Source organism: Agelaius tricolor, unplaced genomic scaffold, assembly GCF_023055355.1.
Source record: "Agelaius tricolor isolate 1412-34295 unplaced genomic scaffold, bAgeTri1.0.p SCAF_1, whole genome shotgun sequence".
NCBI lineage: Eukaryota > Metazoa > Chordata > Aves > Passeriformes > Icteridae > Agelaius > Agelaius tricolor.
In genome coordinates, this window is record NW_027269261.1 from 99,909,930 (window position 1) to 99,933,201 (window position 23,272).

At 34.9% G+C, this 23,272-nt stretch overlaps 1 protein-coding gene across 1 annotated transcript in view; it reads left to right on the forward strand.

Moving 5' to 3' along the window:
• EYS (eyes shut homolog) overlaps nucleotides 1-23,272 on the forward strand; it is a 791,734-nt gene that overhangs the window by 378,838 nt on the left and 389,624 nt on the right. The window contains exons 27-29 of the mRNA XM_071445583.1: nucleotides 4,155-4,326; nucleotides 4,847-4,925; nucleotides 17,482-17,681. Of these exons, the coding sequence (XP_071301684.1) occupies nucleotides 4,155-4,326; nucleotides 4,847-4,925; nucleotides 17,482-17,681 (451 nt within the window). The remainder of the gene's footprint in view (nucleotides 1-4,154; nucleotides 4,327-4,846; nucleotides 4,926-17,481; nucleotides 17,682-23,272) is intronic.

Genomic DNA, 23,272 nt, shown 5'->3' on the forward strand with positions numbered 1-23,272 from the left:
TGCCAGTGTATTCTTCTGTGACTCCATGATATTTCTTTGAGCTTTGTGAAAGTTGTAAATGTAGTTAATATCTTTCATCTTAAATTATTGTAGTATTTAGAAAATAAAATATTTTAAATTATATAAGAATATTTCAATAACTATTTCTCATGCTGCATTTTGTTTTACTGTGGACTGAAAAATTCTTGACTGGTTTTAGCCAGGACAGGGTTAAATTTTGTAGTAGCTAGAAAGGGGTATGATGAAGGCTGGGATGCTATTCTATACCGCTTCAGGTCATTGTCGGGAGCAGGAGGAAAGGGAGTCTCTCTTCTGGGGAGAGGGGGTCCTTCCAGTCAAGAAAACCTGGTGGGGAAAACATCCAGTACTTGTTTATTTTCATGGGCTTTCCATGTAAATTGTTTCTTTTTTTTATTGGTGTTATTGTTGTTGTTATTGTTAATTTCCTTATCTCATTGCTGTTTCCAGTAAATTTTTCTTGTCTCAACTCCTGATCTTTGCCTTTTGTGCCTCCAGTTGGAGGGGGAAAGAGGAAGTGTGGTTCTATTGGCAGCACTGAACTGGGGAATGTGGTTCCTAACCCACAACAACTGGGGGTAGAAAGAAAAAAACAAATTAATCAGATATAACTAATAAGATAGAAACAAGCAATTATTCACTTAAGAACCTGTGGATGTTTCAATCACTCACAGCAATAAATACCTAAAGCAATGAATGCTGACAGATGGTTTCACTTTGCAGAACACAACATGCTATATGTTAAAACAGTTCCTATAAGGATGAGCTTCTTACTCCCAGAAAATATAGCCATGATAGCATCTTTTTGGATTTATATGGGAGAGGTTGAATTTGACCAGATTTTTATTAAAAAGTGTAAGAAAATTACAAGGGTATAATAAAATTCATTCTAGTATTCTAGAATGTATTCTATTCTACATTCTAGAAATTTTTCATATACCATCATCACATTCTTATTGCATTTTCATTTCCTTCCTCGTACCCACGTCATACTTCTGATCCTATGCATTTTGTCATTGACTAGGTTACTGGATCAAGCTGTACAGGGAAAATTTCATTCTTGAATCAGAATAAATCAAGTTGGAAGGGTCCTTCTGAGGTCTCTAGTCCAATTGCTTGCTGAAATCAGTTTTAGCTATGGGGTCAGACCAGGATGCTCAAGTCTTTGTCCAGTTGGGTCTGGAAAACCTCCAAGCACAGAACAGTTCTCATATCTGATAGAATATTTAAACTCTAATGCGGATAATACATTGCTTTACTCATAGTAAATGGGATTTCTTGTATGCCAAGAAGAGAAAGAGAAGCTGAATTTTTAGCTGAACAGCAAACTGTCTTTTATTGTCATTTGACTCTGAAAAATGCGTAAAACTGCTTCTGTTTTAAATAAGACCATTAAATACAACATAAAACGTACCTAATGGAGAAGAAAATCAGTACTACTACTATTACTACTACTAATGATAATAGTAATAATAATAATAGGTTTATAATTTTAATATTAGTGTATCCTGGAGGCATTCATGTTATAGAGTGATTTGGAATTAAATATGAATTTTTTTTTACACAAAGCTATACTTACATTGCTTTAGAGTGGTGACAGAACATTTTTTTCTTTATGCCTTTAACACACAGTACAGATCTTCAAATTTGCCTTATTTCAATTTTATTTTACATGTCATTTTATATCACAATGTTAAAATAATAAACAATAACTATACTGGATAAAACATATTTTTTATCTGTAAGATATGTGAGTGTGCTTACATTAATATAGGAAATACAGGAAATTTATCCATATTATATTTAGTGCAACATACCAATACAATTCTTTTCTCCATATTGAACTGCACTAGTTCAAATGAGATATGCATTGTTTCTTAGAAATTCGTTTTTCACTTACAAGTTTTCATTTATCTTTCAGTTTTAAAAGTTTTCCTCAATTTTAACAAAGTCATTGATCACACTAAATCCTATGTTCTTAAAGTCAAAATTAAGAAATCACAGATATTGAATTGATATTTGCAGCTTGCCTGGCTATAGTGTGACAATGTGACACTGCCTCCTCTGGAAATATTGACAACTATGTTAATTTTCTTATGATGTTTCCTATATTCAGAATTAATTAATAGACTTACTTGCATGGTTTCAGGTTTATCTTGTTCTATATCCCTTTTTGTAAGTTTATTCAACTGCCAACTATATCTTAATTCTTGACTACTATATCTTTAGGTGTGGCTTGATTTCTTCGTGTTGGATTTCAGTAAATACTTTTGCCTTGAGCAGGGGGATGCCCCAGCTGTGCACTGATCCAGCAGTGCAAAGGCTCAGCCTTGCCATGGCCTATCAGGTCGCTGGTTTAACCCCTGTGCTGGGGCCAGTGGCTGCTCTGTGCTAGGGTGTCTGGGCACCACTCCCAGGCTAATGCTGGCAGCCTGGGAGCAGCAAAAGTATAAAGGGGAATCCAAGCAGAGCCCAAGACTAGGGGAATAAGAAAGTATCAGTATCATATTCCTTCAAACAAAGAGAAGAAAGAAATCATGCTCCAGTCTAAAGTTCAAAAATCTAAATAACAGTACAAGCTACAGGTGATATTTTTATATTCTATCCCTCTGGTTCTTGTATTCACTTTTCAATTAAATGGGAAAATATAGTTCTCAAGAGCCATGCATATGTATCCAAGGTCCCTAATTGATATTTAATGAAAAAAAAGGTTGTCAAAGTTTCAAACTGAGGAAATTAAGGTTTTTAATTGTTTTAATTATTTTGTTTCCTGTGGTCTAATCTTATCTTGTAAAGTTCTCTGTAGTGGAAATCAAACCTTGTCTAAACAAAGAAAAAGATACTTCAAAATAGGTGGCAACCTTTCAAATTTACTGCAGTCCAATCAGCACCAATTGAATTTGACTTGATATATGTGAAATAATTGCCTGAAATAAGTCTATTACTGACACAAAGTACAACAGAAATAGAAAATCTAAATCTCTGGTATTAGTCACTAAGTTATAATAAATCTTACTTAAGATGAAATCAACAAAAACAAGCTCAGTGACCTTTTCAGCCCTAGTTTTCCGTGCACAACTCATAGAAAGTTTTCTTAACAGATTATTTATTCATAACAGACTGAATGAGACAATGCTGAAATGATGTTGAAAGGATGTTATGCCTTTCACAAGATTAATGTCAATGTGACAAAATGAGTACTTGTTCTTTGCAGTCAGTTACTATTTTTAAGTATGTTTTTAGATTTGTAAGAAATTATTTAACAAATAATTGATTTTCTTTCTGTAACTGGAATATGCTATGCAATATATTTTTTAGTATTTCTGCTCATGTTTATTTGTTAATTTTAATTTTTTAGACTTATGCTATAGATTTTTTGTTAATATACATAATTGGCTTCATTATTGGTTATTCAAATGATAAACCTATTAATTGATCTTTTGATTCACATCTGTCTATCCTAAAATCTCATGAAATGATCACAAGTCGTTGTCAATAGTCTTTTAATATTTGATACCAAAATTGACTTGAACAAGGGAACTAGGTGCTGCTGAGCAATTCTGAAAGGAAATCTCACCTTTTCTCTTAGTTCTTTCTATTTTCAAAAAGATATAAAATTTTCAGTTACTGGCAAAAGACCAACGTTCTTTTTTTATATCATGTGTAAATTAGTATAACATGCTAATTTATTATTCTTTTCCATTTTTGAGTATGCTCTCAGCAATCAATTGCTTTTTATCATGCAATTTTTTTTCTTTGAGAGGTAGAAAATATTTAACTTTATTGCTGCATAAAATTCTGTGTTCTTCCTTTTTGTCTTTTCAAACTACGCAATTCTCATAATTTGGTATCTTGAATTTTTAATCTTCTCAAGCAGCACTAAAATATCAAATATCAATCAGATGTCATCACTTTATATTTGTCATTTTTCATTATGTATGTCAATATAACCATCCTTTTGGTATTTACACTATAGGAAATTCGAGATGGATATTTTTTATTGATGAATATCATGAACTATATGAACAATCTATGTAACTAAAAGCAATTATGTGAAAATATTGATATTAATAAATATAGTGTTGGTTTGAGTTTAGAATTTAAAACTTAGTTGCATTTTCTGGATTTTTAAACAGGTGATAGGTGTGAAGTAAATATAGATGAATGTATGTCTTCTCCTTGCCTCAACAATGGAAGTTGCATTGATGGCATCAGTTCCTACAAGTGTCACTGTAAGAGAGGTTTCATCGGAACAATCTGTGAGATCAATGTTAATGAATGCTTGCCAAATCCTTGTCTTCACGGAAGGTGCCTATTCTTATTTAACTATTATTATCTCCATGATAATGTACCTAACTAACAATATTCAAGACTTAATGATATGGGATGTTTGATAAATATACTTTTAATAATGTTCTTCCATAAAGCAAGAGTACAAGCACACTTAAAGATGACAGATGTTGCCTGCTTAATCTAATGTAATATAGTGACATTATCTCAATTTCTCCTGCATTTTTGTTCATTACCACAACTAGTATTCAGTAAGTGGGGATTAATTAATGTTTAATATACTTAAGAAAAAATCTTTAGCTGTTACATGCCAGCAGTTGAAATGAGATGTGTCCTAATGTGACAATCAAAATCCTTACAAAATGCCTCAGCACCCACAGTAGGCACATTTGAAATCCATTATAAAACTATTGAAAAGTACCATGTATTACAGTAGGTTACATCAGACTACTATTTTGAAATGTATGGAATGATACTACTAGTGCTGTATATGGAACTAAATAAGTAAACAGCTAAATAGCACTCTTTTGTATTTCAGATGCATAGATCTCATTGATGGGTATCAATGCTCTTGTGAACCTGGATGGACCAGCTCAAGATGTGAGATAAATATTAATGTATGTTTTCAAAATGTTTTTTTAATTATAGGAGAAAGGGTAATATGTTGTTGAAACTCATTTTTATTTAGTTAACCTCTGAAGTCAGTACATCGAAAATGTATGACAGAAATTCAGTTGTTTAAAATCCATTCTGCAAAGTGCATTACTTTTTGCTTACATGACAGTGCATTAGAAAAGACCATTAAAAAAATGTCGAAAGAAGTTTAAAGGTGAAGTGTGAATGATAAATCTGGAAAGCCACAACAAGCTAAGGCAACATTACCTGAATATCATTTGTCCCTCAGTTTGGGATGAATAGTATAATTACCTAATTTGTGTATTTGAATCTCATTTGCTGTAGTTTAGCTGCACATTTGAATAGTAAACCTCAAGGTACAATGTTCTACACTGAAAGTTGCTCGTCTTTAAATTTCAAAAACCATGAAATAATAGAATTCTATGGTATAAAACCATGGAGTACTAAATATACTGCCCACTTAGTCCTCTGAAGGTCATTAATAGTTTTATGTTCTCATGGGGAATGGCTGTGGTCAAGAAGGGATCTATATATATAAGTCTGTGCTGTGGAGATTCCCTTGGTCAGCAAATCAATTTGTAGAAAGTGACTATATCTGGCAGAAAAAATGAACAGAGTTTTCAATACTAACTACCCTTTGCAGAAAGTATTGGATTGATTTAGACTTTTTTAAGTTTTCTGCCAAACGGAGTTTAATATGATCTTGGGATATGATCCTTTCAAATGCATTTGATCTCATGAGAAAATCTGGCGTGAGAAAGTTTGGCATGGACCTTCCTTCAGGCTATGTGGGTTCTAATATTGCGCTACTGAATTGTCAAAAAACATTCCAAAATGTTACAAAAACTTCTTTTTAACTTATGTATTAATGCAGGGACTTTTCATAATTTTTATTTACAGCTTAAAGTACTAAATAACTAAAAATGTGTCATATTACATAAGGGAAGTATGGTCCATAATTTTTTTGTTGAAAATCCAAGTCTCAAATGAGGTGTAATTCTAGCTGGTATAATAGATTCCAAACTCTTTTACAGAAAGTAAAAGCCAGAAAATAAGTAATCCAGCTCTAAAGAATGCCCAACATGATACAATAAGATATGATATTGCAAATCTGTATGTTTATCAGCTGTTGCAAATGCTAATACAGAATACCCTTGGGTAATATTTTCTCCTGAACATCCATGATTTACACTTTTCTCCATTTGAAGAGAACAAGAGATTAAATGTCCTGTAGACAACATCATAAAATTATATTCAAAAGATAATCATATTTCATAGCGAGATATTTGAAAATGCATAGATAGAAACTCATAGGAAGAAACAATATACATATACCTTTGACAGATAAGTCTGTCAGAGTAACAACTTCATTTTCTGATAGTCTTTCGATTTGCATGCAGTATGATTCCCAGATTATACTATGCTGCAAATGTCATATTTTAAACGTTCTATCGTTGCATTCATAATGCTCAGACATATATCATACCTATGCAACTCTTACAGTGATCAGCTAGGCTTTCTGACTATGTTGGGGTATGCATATCACAATAGTTGTAGTAGGCTTATGCTCTCTATTTGTTTTTTTCTAGAGTAGCTTCAGCCACTTCTTCATTTTCTAAAATAATCATTATTTAATCTGATAAATATATATATTTTTTTTCTTTTGTAACTTGAAGGTACATTTCTTTGTATTAAGGGCTATGCAATTTCATTTGGTGCAGGAGCCAAGATTCTGTTTAGAAGGGGGTCTACAGGAGTGGCTTTTGTGAGAACAGACAGACCAGGGACTGCACCATGGTGGAAACAACCCATTTGAGTCAGCTCCAACCAAGCAACCGCAGGGAAGAGTTGAGCCTCTCACTTAAGATGATGGCACCTTTGTAGAAACGTATTTAAGAAAGAGCAGAAAACACTGTTCAGCAGAAAAAGGAGGGAGGGGGGAAAGAATTGTGAGGAACAATCAGGCAGTGTCCAAGGTCATTGAAGAAGGAAAGGGCAGAGGAGCTCAAAATGCTGCAGCAGAGATTGTCAGAGCTGTAGCCCTTGAAGAGAATCACGGTGGAGCAAGTATTTGCCAGTGGTTCATGGAGAGAACCATGCCAGAGGAGACATCTGCACTGCAGCCCACATAAGACCCCATGCTGCAACATGTGAATATGGCCTGAGAGTGTTGCAGCCCATGGAGTGCCCCAACAGGAGCAGGCTGTAGGCAAGAACTGTGATGCATGGAGAGAAGCCCATGCAGGAGCAGTTTCATCCTGCAGCACATAAAGAGGCCCCACACTGAAGCAGGGGAAGAGTGGGAGAAAGAAGGAGCTGCAGAGAGGAGCTGATGTGAACTAAGATCCCTCTCTCCTTACCCCATCTAAACTTTTCTGGATGAAATGAGGAAGTAGAACACTTTAAAATAGAGGAGTGAAGATGAGCCTGGGAAGAAGTGGAGTGTGGATTTATGTTTTCTTTCTGTTTCTCACTGGTCTATTTGTAGTTGAACGTAAATTATTATTTTACCAATGTCAAGTCTGATTTGTTACAGTAAATGGTAAGTGATCTCTCTGTCCTTATCAATCTAGGAGCTTTGTCATCTTCTTTTCTTTCCTTGTCATGTAGGAGGAGGGAGAGTGAGAGAATGGCTGAGTGGTCATTACAAGGTCAGCAACTAAGATGATTCAAATAACCAGCTTAAAAATAATATTTATGTGTGTATATGTATTTCCCTAGGCATACTTGGATCTTCTTTCTTTACTTTTTTATCTTGAATTTTTTCTTTTTTACCCTTGATTTTTTCATCCTTGCCTATGTGGCTATAGAGTTTCAAGAAAATACACTTCAAAACTTTCTCTGATTGTCTAATACTTTTAGGTACAAAATAAGCACTATATATCTTTGTAGTTATAGCCTATAACTTTTGCATATCAATTATGGGGTATGTATATTGGAACTTCCCTATCTACTACAGTTTTCATTGCTTTTTCATTTATGGAATTCACTCAAAAACAAGTAACAGTAAAAATATATGCACTATATGAATCAATTTCAATACACACAATTCCCTTTGACATTTGCATATTTTTGAAATTATAAAATGAATGTACATAATGGAAAATTGATCTTTCCTCTCTGATAAACATAGAATAATAATATGTGCAGTAATAGCAATTATGGTTAGTAATAGACATTGCTTCTTACTTTTTTTTGGCTTTTTGTTTCTTTGCTATGATGGATGAGACATGATTGACAGATGTGCTTCTTCCATGCTCAGTTAAGATGGCTCATCCTGTCAAAAAAGAAGCAAAAAAGTGTTTTGAGTCTTTACACAGGAGAATATTCAGTTTGTTGTTATTTTGGCTTGTATCTGGTAGAAAGCTGTGATCAGACTCCATCCTAGATTTGTTTTATTTTATCTGGTTTTACTGATCTTTTATCTCTATTTTCATAAAAGATAGAAACAAGTGTAAATCAGGAAAATCAGCTAATTTTCCATATTAAAAGCCCCACAGCTTATGCACATGCAGAGGCTACTTCAAGTAAATAAATATTTATTCATCAGGACCAGCCAGATTGCACAAAAGACATGGGCATGGCCAACATTGGTGGATGTACAAAGACCTCAGATAAGGTGGATGCTTTTCATGTCTCTCTGAGACTTTTTCACACTCCTGGGTATTTTTACCTATTGCTAACTAGTTTAAAAAGCATTTGGTAAAGTAAGTAATTTCTTGAAATAAGCTAAACTAAGATTAACTTCACAAAAAAACCCCAAAAAACATGGTTTATGCACAAGATACAGATAGGTAAATCTAAGAGTAAGAAGAAAGGGAGATACCCACTTTATTCTGTAAAACACACTATCTGTAACTACAGACCCACAGGACAATTTCAGTGTGTGTAATACTTCAGAGACATCTGGCCATGACATAGGAAGTTTATTTTAAGTCAGAGCGACTGAATTAGAGAGTCTTTTAAATAGAAAGTAATAGGAAAAATAGATCATATAGATTGGTGAAACAAAAAAAAAATGGGTGAGACCTACAAAAATGTTGAAGAGGAGTTTCACCCCCAAAGTGCTAAACCCTCTGAGGGCATTCAACTGACAGGCATTTTTATAATCTATGGCATGAGAAAATCCTATCAACTGATATCATAGTATGATCTTGCATCACAGATACTCTAGCAACAGAGTATATCCTAAACCCCAGGAATATTAAATTATTATATTCAGTTTCAGGAAAATAAACTTTGTAATAGTGAGGCCCACAAGCATATTAACAGCTATTAAACAAATAATGTTAAAAGCCCAGGTAAAATGTGTGCTATAGCTGAAGAACACAAAGTGGTTCAAAACCCTGACTGGCTTAAGAAGGAAACTTTAGACTGTCACAAGGAAGAAAATGGCCTTTTAATAAATGGAGAGTTTGCCTATATGGAAAAAATAGAAAAGTTTTCAAAACATATTAATTCAAATGTTGGCAGGAACTTCAAATACCTAAATAAAAAATTTGAAAGTGTCTTTTAAAGGGCACTCTAACCTATAAAAATTTATTTACACCTATCAAAGTCTGGAAGCAGGAAATTGGTGGGATTGCTTGATGGTGAAAGTGCAAAATGTGCACTCAAACAGGGTTTGAGAGAAGCTTAGTGAATTCTTTGTATTTGACAAATGCCAGAAGGACCTCACAGAATGGAAAGAGGGAAAAGGTGGCAGATAAGCTTCAGTGTAAAGTAATACTCCAGGGAGAAACAGCCTCATACAACTGAATTCAACCATCAGTTACGATTCAGGAAAGAAGATTTGGAACAATTATTGACAGTTCTCTGAAGTCATTGTCTCAATCTACAGTCACAGCAAAGCACAGCAAAAAAATCTTACTGGCCATGATCAGGAAAAGTATGAGGAACAAGGCAGAGGACATGATTTCCCTGCTACATAAAACCAGGTGGGCTCATACATTGGTTATTGTGCGCAGTTTTGGACCTTGTACCTTAAGGAGAGTTAGAGAAGCTACAGAGAGTAACAAATATTATGTGAATTGCCTAGCCTACATATAAGGAGATATTTAAAGGCCTGAAATTGTTCCCTTTAAAGAGGGGAAATTGGAAGGAAATGTAATTAAGATTTAGAAAACTGCTGCAGAGGAAGATAAATGGAAAATCACTTCCCCAAATTCTGTAGTAAGGAACAGACATTTGGGGGAACATGATAAAAATAAACAGAGAAATATCTGGAGGAAACTAAACTACTTTCTTTCAGAGGAAGCAGAGAACAGCTAGAACTTCCTGCCCCAAAGGCTAGGGAGTCAGGTCATCTCTTAGTAGGTTAAGAAAAATTAGGCATGTCACAGACACCAGGTTCATAAGTGAATGATAAATGAATCAGTCAGGGAAATACAGTTTATCATGTCTGATTAGACGGTTCTGCTTGCTGAAGGGAGGAAGCATGGGACATAGATTTTGCTAAAGTGGCTTTCCCTCCATCACTACTACAGACAGAATACTGGGACAGACAGGGCGCTGGTCTGATCCAGTATGACCCTGCTTTCTATTATTGTCTCAAAATTAGATTTATTTTTATTATTTTTTTCTCTTCTCCTTGTGCTCATAACAAAAAAAAAATTCAAGGCAAAAAACCCCATTCGTATAATTTTGAACTCCTTTTGAATTACTTTGGATAAAACCAACTTTCTGAAAGGTGAACCCAAGTTTTCTCTGTTCAGTCCTCAAGATATTGTATATATATTCAATCTACCAAAACAAAAGTTAAAAAGTTTTGGGAAGTAAGTAATTAAACAAAATGGATGCATGATTATATTAACTGCAAAAAATAGTGTAATAATTTTACTTAATAGAAAAATAAAATTTATGTATAGTTTTGTTAAGCATCAAGTAGAAATATATCTGGACCAGTCATCTAAAGGTCTCAATATAAATCTCATACTTTTCTATGGCATCAATATATTGAGATTTAACCCAATATATATACACTGTAAAATTAGATTATTTTTTTTAAATCGGGATTAAGCATGCATTAAAACCATATGCATATTATATTCTGTATGTAAAAAAATTTGTTTTAAAACATGAATTAGCTTCTAAAGCATTTATTTACAACCATTTTTACTCTCTCCATGCTTTATTTTTTTATTTCGTTCTAAACCCTTAGCCACGTGGATCTTGCTTATTAAAAACCTTCAATTTTGACCTGAGAATAGTGTTGTCCTATCATTAAGTGAATGGAAGCATGCCTCTTGAAAGCATCTTTCTTTGGTGGTGCAATATTTATCTTTAAATTCCTTTCTTATCCCTTTCTTTTCTCCCCTTACCGCCCCCTGCAATCACCATAGTGGATTTGAATTAGTTCTCAAAAGAATTATTCCGCTTTATAATTACCTTTTTGATACACAGTAAAAATTCACTAAAATAAAAATAAGTCTACATTTTACAATTTTTTGCATTGAAGCTCTTTTATAGAAAGAGATTTGAAAGATTAGTTAGAAATAATTTTGTATTTCTAATCAGCGTTTCCAACGCAGAGTAATGGAAAATAGTCCTTTCTGCTGGAAAATTTAAAAAAAAATCCTAGCTTCCAAAATGCACTACTACATTTTTTTTCTTTTAAGAAACAGTGTTGAACAGACATATTATTTTGAAAAATAGTAGATTTTTACTATTTTTATTAGTTTGCCAAAATGTGTTCCCTTAGAAATTTTTCAAGCTATGGATTGTGAGTTTGGAAATAATATAATGAAATATGTAGAAAGTTGGGCTTTCTTAGACAGAATAACCTCACTTCCAAAGGCAGATGTCAGTATGGACCCACAGATTTGGACATGGAAGTAGTATGCCTTGAGCACAGTGCCTTTCTAGGTCACTTGTTAAGAGTCCAGATTTCAGAACAATTCCCTGCCAGAAGAACCAGTGAACTGTGCCATGCCAAGGTGGACTCTCTTAAGGGACAGTCATTTTCTTCCTAGTACAAACAAGATTTACTACACCATGACATTCAGAGAACAGGAAACACCAAGAAGAAATAATAAATTATTGCACTCTAATAAATGTAGTGGATCTTGTATGACATTGTTTGAACTAAGAATTCTTAATAAAATCCAGCCTTAAAAGAGCTGCATCACTAGAAATCTCAGTAGTCTTTCACTTTTTTGCCTTGATTTTTAAATTGCCTTGCTATGCTAGAAAAATCAATAAGGACTTATATTTACTGTAAACATAGTTTAGTAAAAATAAATCCAGAAAATCACCATTCTGTGCTCCTGTTAGAAGTATGTATTTTCCATTCACTTACATCTCCATGGAAATTAATACTTGTATTTAGCTTTTATTTGCCTGGAGTATGTTTTAGAGATGCCTCAAGCCTTTATTTTAAAACATAATGAGGTGGAAGATCAACATTTAGCAGTTTTATAGTGACTGATTCTCAGTAGTCAAGTTGAACCTTTTCTCTTGCTGGATATATCTGGATTTGGGGAATTCTGGTGGTTATTTTTGTACTAACTATCTCTGGGAGTTAAATACTCAATTTATAATAGTTCTTGTGAAAATAACTGTGCACTGCCATTATCTCTCTCTCAATTTTTTTGTTGACTATGTAAACCTGAGAACACTCATAGAGCCATCAAGAATTCTGGAACTTCTTACAGCAAAGAACTTACATTAATTATTGTTTTTAATAGCTAGAAACAGATCTATAATCCATAAATTTGTCTAATAATTTTTAACCCTTATATACTATGTTTTCAGCATTATCATGTGAAAATTATATATATGATGTAATAATTGTTTTGAAAAAAATTCTATCCTAAAAATTCTGTTGTTATTTTTTCTTAGATTTAACTTACTGTGAAGTATTTTAGCTAGTACTTAAGTCATGTTATAGTTTACATTTTTTGACACACTTTGTAGTAAACAGATTCTAGAACTTGACACAATGTCTCAGTTTCCACTAACCATAAAAAGAGAAATAATAATCTGTCTTGGTAAGTCATAGTGTTAGTCACAGTTCCATCTCTGAACACTTAAGGTTAGAATTAGCAATTTTTCCAAAGCATTCCCATGAAAGTTCATATTGATAGCTTGTCCATTATAATTTTTAAATCTTCTCCAAGTTCATTGCCTATTAACAACATATAAACTCAAAGGATTCCATGTGAGGTCAAAGTAGAGAAAGTCCATGCTTCACAGAAAAAACCAACAAACTCAGAAAGGTACCCCTCCTTCTTTACTCCTAGGAGGTCAGATGTAAGAAAATTCAAAAGATATTTGGATGAGAATAAAGTGTGTCAGACTAGTGAAGAGTTGATAAAAACTCTATACAAATAATTACAATTGCATAATTTTTTATTTTATTAAATAATTTATTTTCTTTGCATTGAAGCTTATGAAAGCCATCCCTGTTTTGAAAGATGAGCTGGGCAGGGGAGCATTGGTATGCTGAAAAGTGTTAGTACTGGGCATCCATTATGCATGTGAGGAACCTTTGGCAATAAGCAGAGCACCTCAACTGAAGTCAATAAGTGTGGGGCATTTTGGGATGTTTTGGTAACAGTGCAAGCAGCAAAACCCTTCAGAACAAGAAGATGAGAAGGTAGGGCCTTAGGAGCAGTTTTCTGTCCTAGTTTCCTTGTCTGTGTGTGGCTGTAGCCCTGGTTTGACTGAAGCTGTCCTGGAATGGAACAAACAAAACAGAAAGGGAAAAAGAAAAAGGGCAATGATGGCCACAGGAAAGCTAGGAATCACAGCTCCCTTTGGACAGGTTACTTGCTCTGATAGGACAGAAAAAAAAGTTTTACAGCTTATGAATACCCAGGTGTGGCGAGTTCCCTTTGTCTGGCTGCCACACAGCTACTCCTGCACTCCTCCACCTAATCAAAAGAGAGAGAGGAAATAAAAAGACAAGCTTGTGGGTCAAGATTAGGACTGGGAGATCGGTCATGGTCACCAATTATTGTCACTCAGCCTAGGAAAGAATAATTTAAATTACACTAAAAGACTTTCTTTCCAACCTGCCAGAAACCATGTTTCTGCAGAGTCTCCTCTCAGGGGGCTGCAGCTCCTGCCAGGAGCATGGTCAAGCATGGGCTCTCCCACAGGCTGCAATCTCCTTCAGGGCACATCTACCTGCCATGGTGCGATGGTCACACATGTGGCAGTGTGGATACCTGCTCCTATGTGGTCCTTGGTGGGCTAGAAGAGGCCAGACTGTTTCCCAATGTTCTTGAGGATCTTCCCAGGGATCCCTGCTGGACACTGCTTCCCCATTCCTTCTCTGACCTTTCAAACTGCAAGGGTTTTTTTCACACTTTTTCCTCACTACTGTCTCTAATGCTTTTCTGCACATTTTTATACACTTTGTAAACACATTTCAGCTGCCCTGGCCTTGGGCTCAGCCACACCCCACATGTGGTGGGTGGTTGGATCTGGCTGGAACCATCTCTGTCTGACTGGGGCAGGCCTGGCCTCCTCTCACAGAGTGCCCCCTGCCACCCTGCAGCCCACTGCAAGCAAAACCTTGCCAAATGAATCTCTTTTAACAGCTCTTTTAACCTGTGTTATCTCAATCTCTTATGTCAAACAAAGCCGTGTGCCAGGCCTGCTGCTTGGGCCAGAACGTAGCGGGGCAGTGAGGCCTGGTGGCGTATGAGGCAAAAAGTCTCATACAATGAGACTTTCAGTGTTCTCAGAGGAAACAAAAAATGAAAGTAGGGCTTTAAAAAAATGAAGAAATCTGAGAGAATAGTAATTAAAAAGAGTACTGGATGTTTGTAGAAAGTCCTGAAGAAGGAAACAATTTGGGGGCCAAGGCTGTTGCCGTTATTGCCCCATGACCTCTCAGTGTTACAACTGCTCAGTAGGCTCTGGAGGTCTCAGGATGTTCTCTGCTTTTTAAATGGAATAATTCTGTTGAGAAATCCAACTCAGAGCTGAAAGTAATTTTGTGCCTTCTGGGAGGAGTTTCATTTTGGTATTATTTTCTTTGCAGTGGCTTATTTTTGGTTGGTTGATTTTCTGGGTTTTGGGTGGTTTTTGTGTATGTGTGGCTTTGTTTCTTTTTTTTTTTTTGTTCCTAAATATTTATTGCTAGCAAATTGTTGGTAGAAGATGCACAAATTCTTAAGAGGTTTGCTGTCAGATCAAGATTTTGTCTCTGAAGCTTAAAAATTATGCATTTTTAAATTCCCATTCAAATTAAAGTTCCAAATTTAGTAAAGATTGAAAAGACCCCATGAAAATAAGAAGCTAAAAATTTAAATATAAATAAGTCAGTAATTGTGACACTCCTATATATCAACAAATTTGTGTTTTGGAAAAGCTAAAATGACCCATCTTTGTGAAAGTTATTTTTGTAGTTGTCATTTTTCTTAGTTATTCAGAGGCAATTTTCCTTATCTGATCAATTCCAAGGAAGGAAAGGTTAAAATTTTATATTATTAGGTTGGGAACTGGGCAGCTGAGGTGACCAAGAAAGTATTTTTCTCCTACTGTACTGAAAAAGAGAGGCAATGGGACTCTAGGACTGCGAGTCCCTATTGTTTCTCTGATTGGGCAGCTGTCTGGTTAGGGGTCATAGTTAAGATTCAATCTCATATTATATAAAGGAAGACAAAATGAAAATAGCATTGGTGTTTCAATGAAGTTGTCTTCAGATAATCAGGGTAGCTGGGAATGTTCTGCAGAGCCAGCTATTCTCTAATGCCAGCTGTAAAATCAGCCTCTGGTGGGATCCAAGATATACAAAACTTGGTAACAGTTGTCTTACAACTTCAGTTTGTCATCTAGTGTTCTTGTTCTTTGGACTAAAATCTACAGCATTTAGTGGTAGTGTGGTAGCTCATCAACTTTGGAATAAAGTTATTTGTGGCATTTTTAACATAGTTCTGCCTTTATGCTGACACAATTTTCTTGCATGAGTTAAGAGCAGTGCAGACTGTCATGTCTCTGGTAATAGTGTACTCTGGTTTTTTTCAAGTCTAATGACAAACTTTTAACAGCAGCACATCAAAATGTACTGGAAAGTGATAGGTGTGATTTCTTTCCTACAAACTTTCTGACATTTATCTTACTGTAAAATTTTAAAAGAACAATACATTTCACAGGAGAAAATAAAAGGGTTTTGTGTTGTTCAAAACTTGGTACAACTGTGATAGTGTAATGAACCAAAGCTGTGAACTTTAGGCTGAGCTTTGAATTTATCCTTAGTTACTTTGATGATTTCAGTATTTTTTGGAATTTAACTTTAGAATCACAATTAAGTAAAAATTTGATCCATTAATTAGTGTAGATTTAATTTATTCTGCTAATGAGAATAAATAAATTTCGGGTTTGTAGTTTGGTATACAAGTGAATACAAATTAGGAAGATTGGAAAAGTTAATGGAATAGAAAAAAATCAGAGAGTTGGAACTGAAAATTGAGATTTTTTTTTTAAACAAAATAGAACACTACTGTCTGCCAATAAGAAAAAAGTAATTAATATAGCAAAAGATTACTTCTAGAACCTAGACACAAATTTTGGCAGTCTGTAGGGTTATCTCCATCTTCCTGTGGGATATATAATTCAATTAGCTTATGTAATGCTCACTAATAAATCATCCTATATATACCCAGCTGGAGAGCTTATAGGAAAATAAGTTGTTTTCTCACAATTCCCCATGGACATCTGCATTTACATTCTGTCAAAGCTACAGTATTACCTGCAGGAAATGTGAGTGCCCTTGGATATCCTTAAAGAATTAAACCTTCTAAAGTTACAGGAGTGTGAAAATAAATTTAAAATAGTGGATTTAGCCAGACTATTTGGGTTGCAGCTGCAAAATACAACTCCTTTGGGATATAGGTAAAACCTACATTTCTGTGATCAAGGGTAAACACATATTTCTTGCACTGTCTGTTGCACCAACTAAACTCTCTCGTAATTCTGGAGAAATATTAACTTGCTGCTAATTTGTGTGGTTAAATTTGATGATTAAATTTGATGATTTTTACATTAGCCTTATCAGAGGAAATTGTTATTATGTGAACACATAAACATGTTTCTATTTGCAGTATTAGGCATAAATTGATAATGAGAAAACATTTATCAGGAAATACTAATAAAGGGCTTGTGTGCATTCATTTATATAAGTAATTCTTTATTCTGTCCATAATTGCCTTTCTAATGTGTTTCTTTTACAGCAGTAGGCCCTAATGTAAAAAATTAGAAGGAATAATTGTAAGACTGTGGCTCAAAAACATGCTTTAAAATTTAATCATGATTGGGATTGCATACTTTTGGTTGCTTATATAAAGCTATATTTGCATCTTCACAAGATTAATGAGTAGGAGCAAGTATAGTGAGTGTGAGCTGTAATCAAAGGATCTCTATATAGCAAAACATTGTATCAAATTAGAGACTTCTGTTTATCAGACAGTAAAAACGTCCAATACTTTTTCTAATCTCCAGATTCAGTCTCTTGCACTTGTTGAGCTGAATGAGTAACTAATGTGTTTTAAAGGTGTGTAATCACTGTATTATTATTTCTCTTCTCAGGAATGTGAATCTGCTCCCTGCATTAATGGAGGTTCTTGTCAAGATGCCATCAATGCATTTGTTTGTGTTTGCCTGAGTGGTTACACTGGCAGGTTTTGTGAAGTGGATGTTGATGTTTGCAGAGAGTCCACACTGAACTCAGTTCTTTGTTACAATGGAGGTGTATGTGTTGATGGACCTGGAAGAAACTTTCATTGCAGGTTAGTATGAATATTGTCATATAACTGCTTAAATTAATACACATTGATTTGTAAATATTTCAGGGCAGTACTGATACTATGTGCACTATATGAACTCAAAGGGATTTAGTGCTCAATTTAGTGGTCAAAAATATTGTTATCTTAAACTCTTCATTGCTTAACATCAGACTCTTATGTCTGAAAAGTTATCTTCTAGTGCGTTTCAGAATCATGTGTGGAAATGTCTAACATAAAGTGACCCTAAAATATTTAAAATTATTATGTTATTTTTATGTATGTACTCGTGTGTTTCAAACTCAAAGGGAATATGAACTTGCATTCAAATTTAGATGACAGGTAATTTACATGCTCTGTGTGCACAGACATATCCAAAACAATGTCCTAAGATCCATCATCATTATTCTCCAGCTGTTAGACTTCTGCCTAAAAGCATGTAGTTTTATACCTTATATACTTGTAATATGGTTTTAAAATTAGGCTACTTTATAGACTGTTTATATTATTATGACAAATCTTAATATCTAAGTCCCTTTTCAATTACTACATTTGTAGAAATATTAAATACCTAGAACTTATTTTATAAACATTCTTAAGAGAGAAAATAGATATCTACTCCTATAAATTTATATATTCTAGATCCCTCTGAGTACCTTCCTCCAGTGAATCAACTTCAGCACTCAGCTTGGTGTCATAGGCAAACTGACTGAGAGTGCCCTTAATCCCACAATCTATGTCATTGATGAAGATATTAAATAGTGTTTATGTCATGACAACTCAAAAAATATTATCATTTAGCTTAGACCTTCCAATATGTGCTAAAGTAATTCACACTCTGTTGATTCTGCAATGGGCTACTACCTGCACAAAGACTTCTGTTGCGACTCAGATGTCTCATAACCTGTTTTGCTCATTATTGTTTGATGGCCAGTTTGAAAATTCAATCCTGTGCTTTCTCCTGTTTCTTCTTTCCTAGCTCATTTTCACTCTAGGCTCCTTTTTCCAAGCTTAAGTACTGCAGTACCCTTTCATCTTTCACAGATGAATCCTCTGAATTAAATTGCTTATATTTCTTTCCTCTTCTGCTTGGGATTTTACACCAAACATTGTCAGAATATTTACCTTGCACTTGCTTCTGAGCCCAGCATTGACCATCAGGAGGACTTCATGGAACCAGATTCAGGGAACTTGAAAGGAATTATAATCAGAATTTTTAGTGCTGCCAAGATTACAAAGGTTTTCATGAGTGTTGTAATAGTACAGTAAGGTAGGTTGATGTAAGATATGGTTGTGATCCCATAAAAAGAAATTACATATTTGATATAAGTCTTTTCTGATGGGGTCCAGGGAAAGGACTTTTTTCAGCTGATTTCCACTCCTATATGATTTCCTTCCTCTTGATATGCTTTAGAAAACAGACATAATTCCCTTTCTTATCATTCATTAGGTGCTACGATTCCAAGTGCTATCTACAACTAGAAGTAAGAAACATAAAAAGATCATAAAGCCAAGTTTGCTACTCTGCTATGAATGTTACAATATGAACCCTAGTCCTTTTGTACCCTTCCATTCACATGTTCTAAGCAGTCTGAACAATGCTCGTGTACAAACTGGAGGATAGGAGTTATATGGAGGATAGAAAAGTGGAATTGAGAAAAAAAAAAAGGAAGAGAGAAATATCTCCTACTCTAGCAAAACAACACAAACATTCAAATAAATAATGAGTCTTAATGCCTGTTACCCACTGTGGAATGGGCAGCAAAAAGACTTTAATCCAGTATTGCTTAGAGTCTTCTTATTTTGGGGATATGTCTTGGGATGTTTCAATTTTGTAGGTAGTAGATCAAAAAATAGGAAGTAGAGAAAATGGTCCAGTAATGGGCAAGTGTCAGGCTGCCTTACCTGTAAGCACCACTGCCAGCTTCATCTATGATGTATGTGATATTTTACTCAGTAGTGCCATGAACACTTGAACTTTCCTTGAATTATGCGTGAATCAATTACATGAACAACCCTACAGTCTTCTTATGAAATTAATATGAAAAATACCCTTTGAGATAGTTCTTGGATTGTGTGTTATATGAAATATCTTTCTGTCTTCAAACCCCTGGTTTAAACATAAAACAACTCATTGGAAATGAGAGGGATGCTGGGAGTTGTAATTCAGTTCTATCCTGGGCAGATTGCCACTGAATCAGTGCTTCAGGAAACAGATTACCATCTGAAAGGATGCCCACCTACCTTCCTTTCTATTTCACTCTTCTCAATTAAAAGTGCTGGCTGCCACAGCAATAAACACTATATGAATCAGCAAATTAATAATAAAGATAACATTGGGCTCAGGGGGCCTTTCAGAAGACAATTCAATCCAATATTCATATGATTGATATAATGAATACATAATAGGAATTCCAAAGCCTTTTCATGGAATGTTCCAATTATTCTGGGAAAGAGAAACTGTTTACATTAAATACTCTGAAATTTCTCATTTTATTTAATCCACAGGTGGCTCATCTCCACTTGTGCATTTTTTGGTCCCCTACCATCCAGTTTGTTTAACTTGTGATTTCAAAATGTAAGCATAATAATGAGAAAAAAATATTCTTCCTTCCCCTCTAATACTTGCATTGGCCTTTTTCGAATGTTCAAGTACTTCCTGCTGATTAGGTTCAGAAGTCATGGTGTCTTGGAAGGATTACATGTGTAGTGGTTTCAGCCTGATCAGGTGAAAATAACATCAACAATCCTATGTCAGGTCTTGCCCTAGGATTATGTTCTTGAATATTATAGCTTCATTGTACTGTTTCAGTGTTTTATAGAATATATGTGGTTTGTAAATGTGGGTTTTTTAAGGGAAAAATGAGGAAACTTTTGATGTCATTCTTTCTTTTTCAATCTTTTTTTCCTAATTTATTATTATTGTTATAATTTAATGTATTCATTGTTTGTGGGTCTGAGAGATGTGTAGCACCACAAGTAAGTTTGACCCTATCTTTTGATTCACAAAGGAGGACTGGTGCTTTTTAAATCCATTTTTTGGATTATATTTGACAACATAATTTTTTTTCAGAACTGAAGCTTTTTTGGCAGCATCTTTACAAGATTATTTTATACTCAAGACAGGTAAGTGTGAATATTTGATCGACAGAACTAATGACCAAAAAAATTCCAAGTTTTTTCTTCCTTCAGCTCATGAGATCTTAGAAAAAAGTCTAAAATAGGAATATGTTATTCTACATTTCCTCCAAATAAAGTGCAATTATTTTTAAACATTCATTATGATATCCACCTATCTATTCTTTTATTCTACTGATAAGGAAGCAGAGTTTAGATTTTAAAGCATCTTATTTCAGGTACCTATGTGTTCTAATTTTCTTGATCTGTTTGAGCAAGGAGCAGCAGTCCTCATAATTAGCTAGGACCTCTACAGGGATCTAGGAAAGTGATTAAAATAATTCAAGCATGGAGAGGCTGTATGAGCAAAAAACTGGAATCTGGAAGACATATTATTCTGTGGCTGTGATATGCAGACAGCATATAAGATAAGAAATGGTAATGTAGAACGGTTTGTCTTAGAGCTTGTAGAAGACAAAAAATATACTACTAGTATGAAGCAAACAGTTGTGGGGGGGGGGACCCTAGAAGCACAGTCTTGTAGGGCAACCTAGGCAACTGTATCAAAAAATTTGTTTTCAGAATCAAACTTGTTTAGGATTTGTTAAGTATTTTTAAGCAGAAATGTGATTTATCAGTACTGTACATTTAGTCTTTTACCCCAAAGGAAATAGAGCTATTCTTTGGACTTGTTCATGTCAACTGTACCTCCAGGCAGTGTACAAAAAGTTCCCCTGTATCTCAAAAGGCTTAACACAGGGAACACTTACACAGCTGTGTGCCCCTATCAACTCAAAAAAGTGACTTAATGGTAAAGTATTTATATGCTGGGTAAGAGAAAAAACATGCTTCTGCTGGAAGATGGCTAATTGAAAAGCTTCATTTCATTTAGATGGTGAAAGACAGCTTGCAAGGTCTGACCAAAGTGGCAGAATATACATATGACACAGCACTATGCGGTCAGGACTCATCCCCATACAGGCTACCAATTATTGGCATTGGTGCTTGGCACCAATCTAACTGTCACCACCAGTTTACCATCTTACTATGAAACTTTCATACCTTCTCTTTGTGAGTTCCCACAGGCAGCTTCTTACAACACTGACTCCTTTTCTTTTCCTTCTGCACAGCCAGCTGACACCTTCCTATCCTTTATACAGCCACATAACCCTTACTCCTCACAGCTCAGACAACAATCTCCAGCTCTTGATCAGCTAGCCTGATCTTTTATAACACCCATCCTTGCTGGACATAGCTGTGACCTATTAAGGGTAGGCCTGTTCCTACTCTTTGGTAATCAGTACAGTTGCAACTCCTCAGGGGTAAGATTGCCTTCAGCACTATCTCAATTCTCTTACAATCCATCCTCCCACACTACGCCTCTGAGCTCCTCAGCACGCTGAAATAAATGTAAGAAGCAAGTTATTTTTTAATATGGAAGAAGCAACTTCCCTGGACCATTAGAATCTCTTAAAATTGGCAAGTCGTAAAACAATAGGTTCTCACATTTGTATGAGCTATGAATATATATGCAGCACACTCTTTTTTGTCTATGAGAACAGATGCCTCTCCATTTATATGTAGATAACAAGATGGATTTAGCTGATTTCATAATTGACTGCCTAGTTCTTGATACTTAGTGAAGCATGAATATTTTAGCTTTTGCGTTGTGTGTATGTATTAGGTTACATGAAAACAAAATAAATCGTGTATGGATTCAATCAAAGAACCATATGACCCTGTATGCTATTTCCAGCAGTGGCCATAAGGGGATTGGCAGGAAAAAAAAGAAATGTGCACATATTATTTGTCCTCCAGTACTTTCTTATATTCTTTCAAGTGGGGGTTTTCCTGAGCATGTTTTGATTTGTTCAGTAAAAGTCAGTGGGTGTCTGCTAGCACCATTTTCCCTTGAACATATATAAACATATATATATATACATAAAAAATATTCCCTTTTCCTCTGAGGAGGGGGCTTTGACTAGGCAATCTCCACAGATACCTGCCCATATCAGCTCTCCTGTGCCAATATGGTACAGCAAACAGACCCACAGGTCTCATCTGTTGCATGGAAAAATATCTCCCTTTTTTAAAATGATAACCACTGCTGCTGCCAGCTTTATCCCATATCTAGTGTGGAAAAGGAGAATGAAAAGATGATTCCAAGCCAAGCTTTCCTTGTTTTTGTGGGTCACTAACACATTGCTCTATGCTTCTTCCTTTCAAGGGAAAGGTTTCTTGTGTTCCCAGTCCTTCCTCCTTCAGAAGCCATCAAAAACTTTTAGTCATCCTTGTTGCCTTTTTCCAAGGCTCTTTAATTACTATTTTTCCTTTACTAGCACAGAAGGACACTAGGACAAGAAGCACACTAGGACAAGAAGTACACACAGTATCCAGGCTGTGGGCCACCTGTGATGTATACAATGGCATGGTTTTTTCTCCTTCTCTATTCCTCCCATAACAACAGCAACTAACTTTTC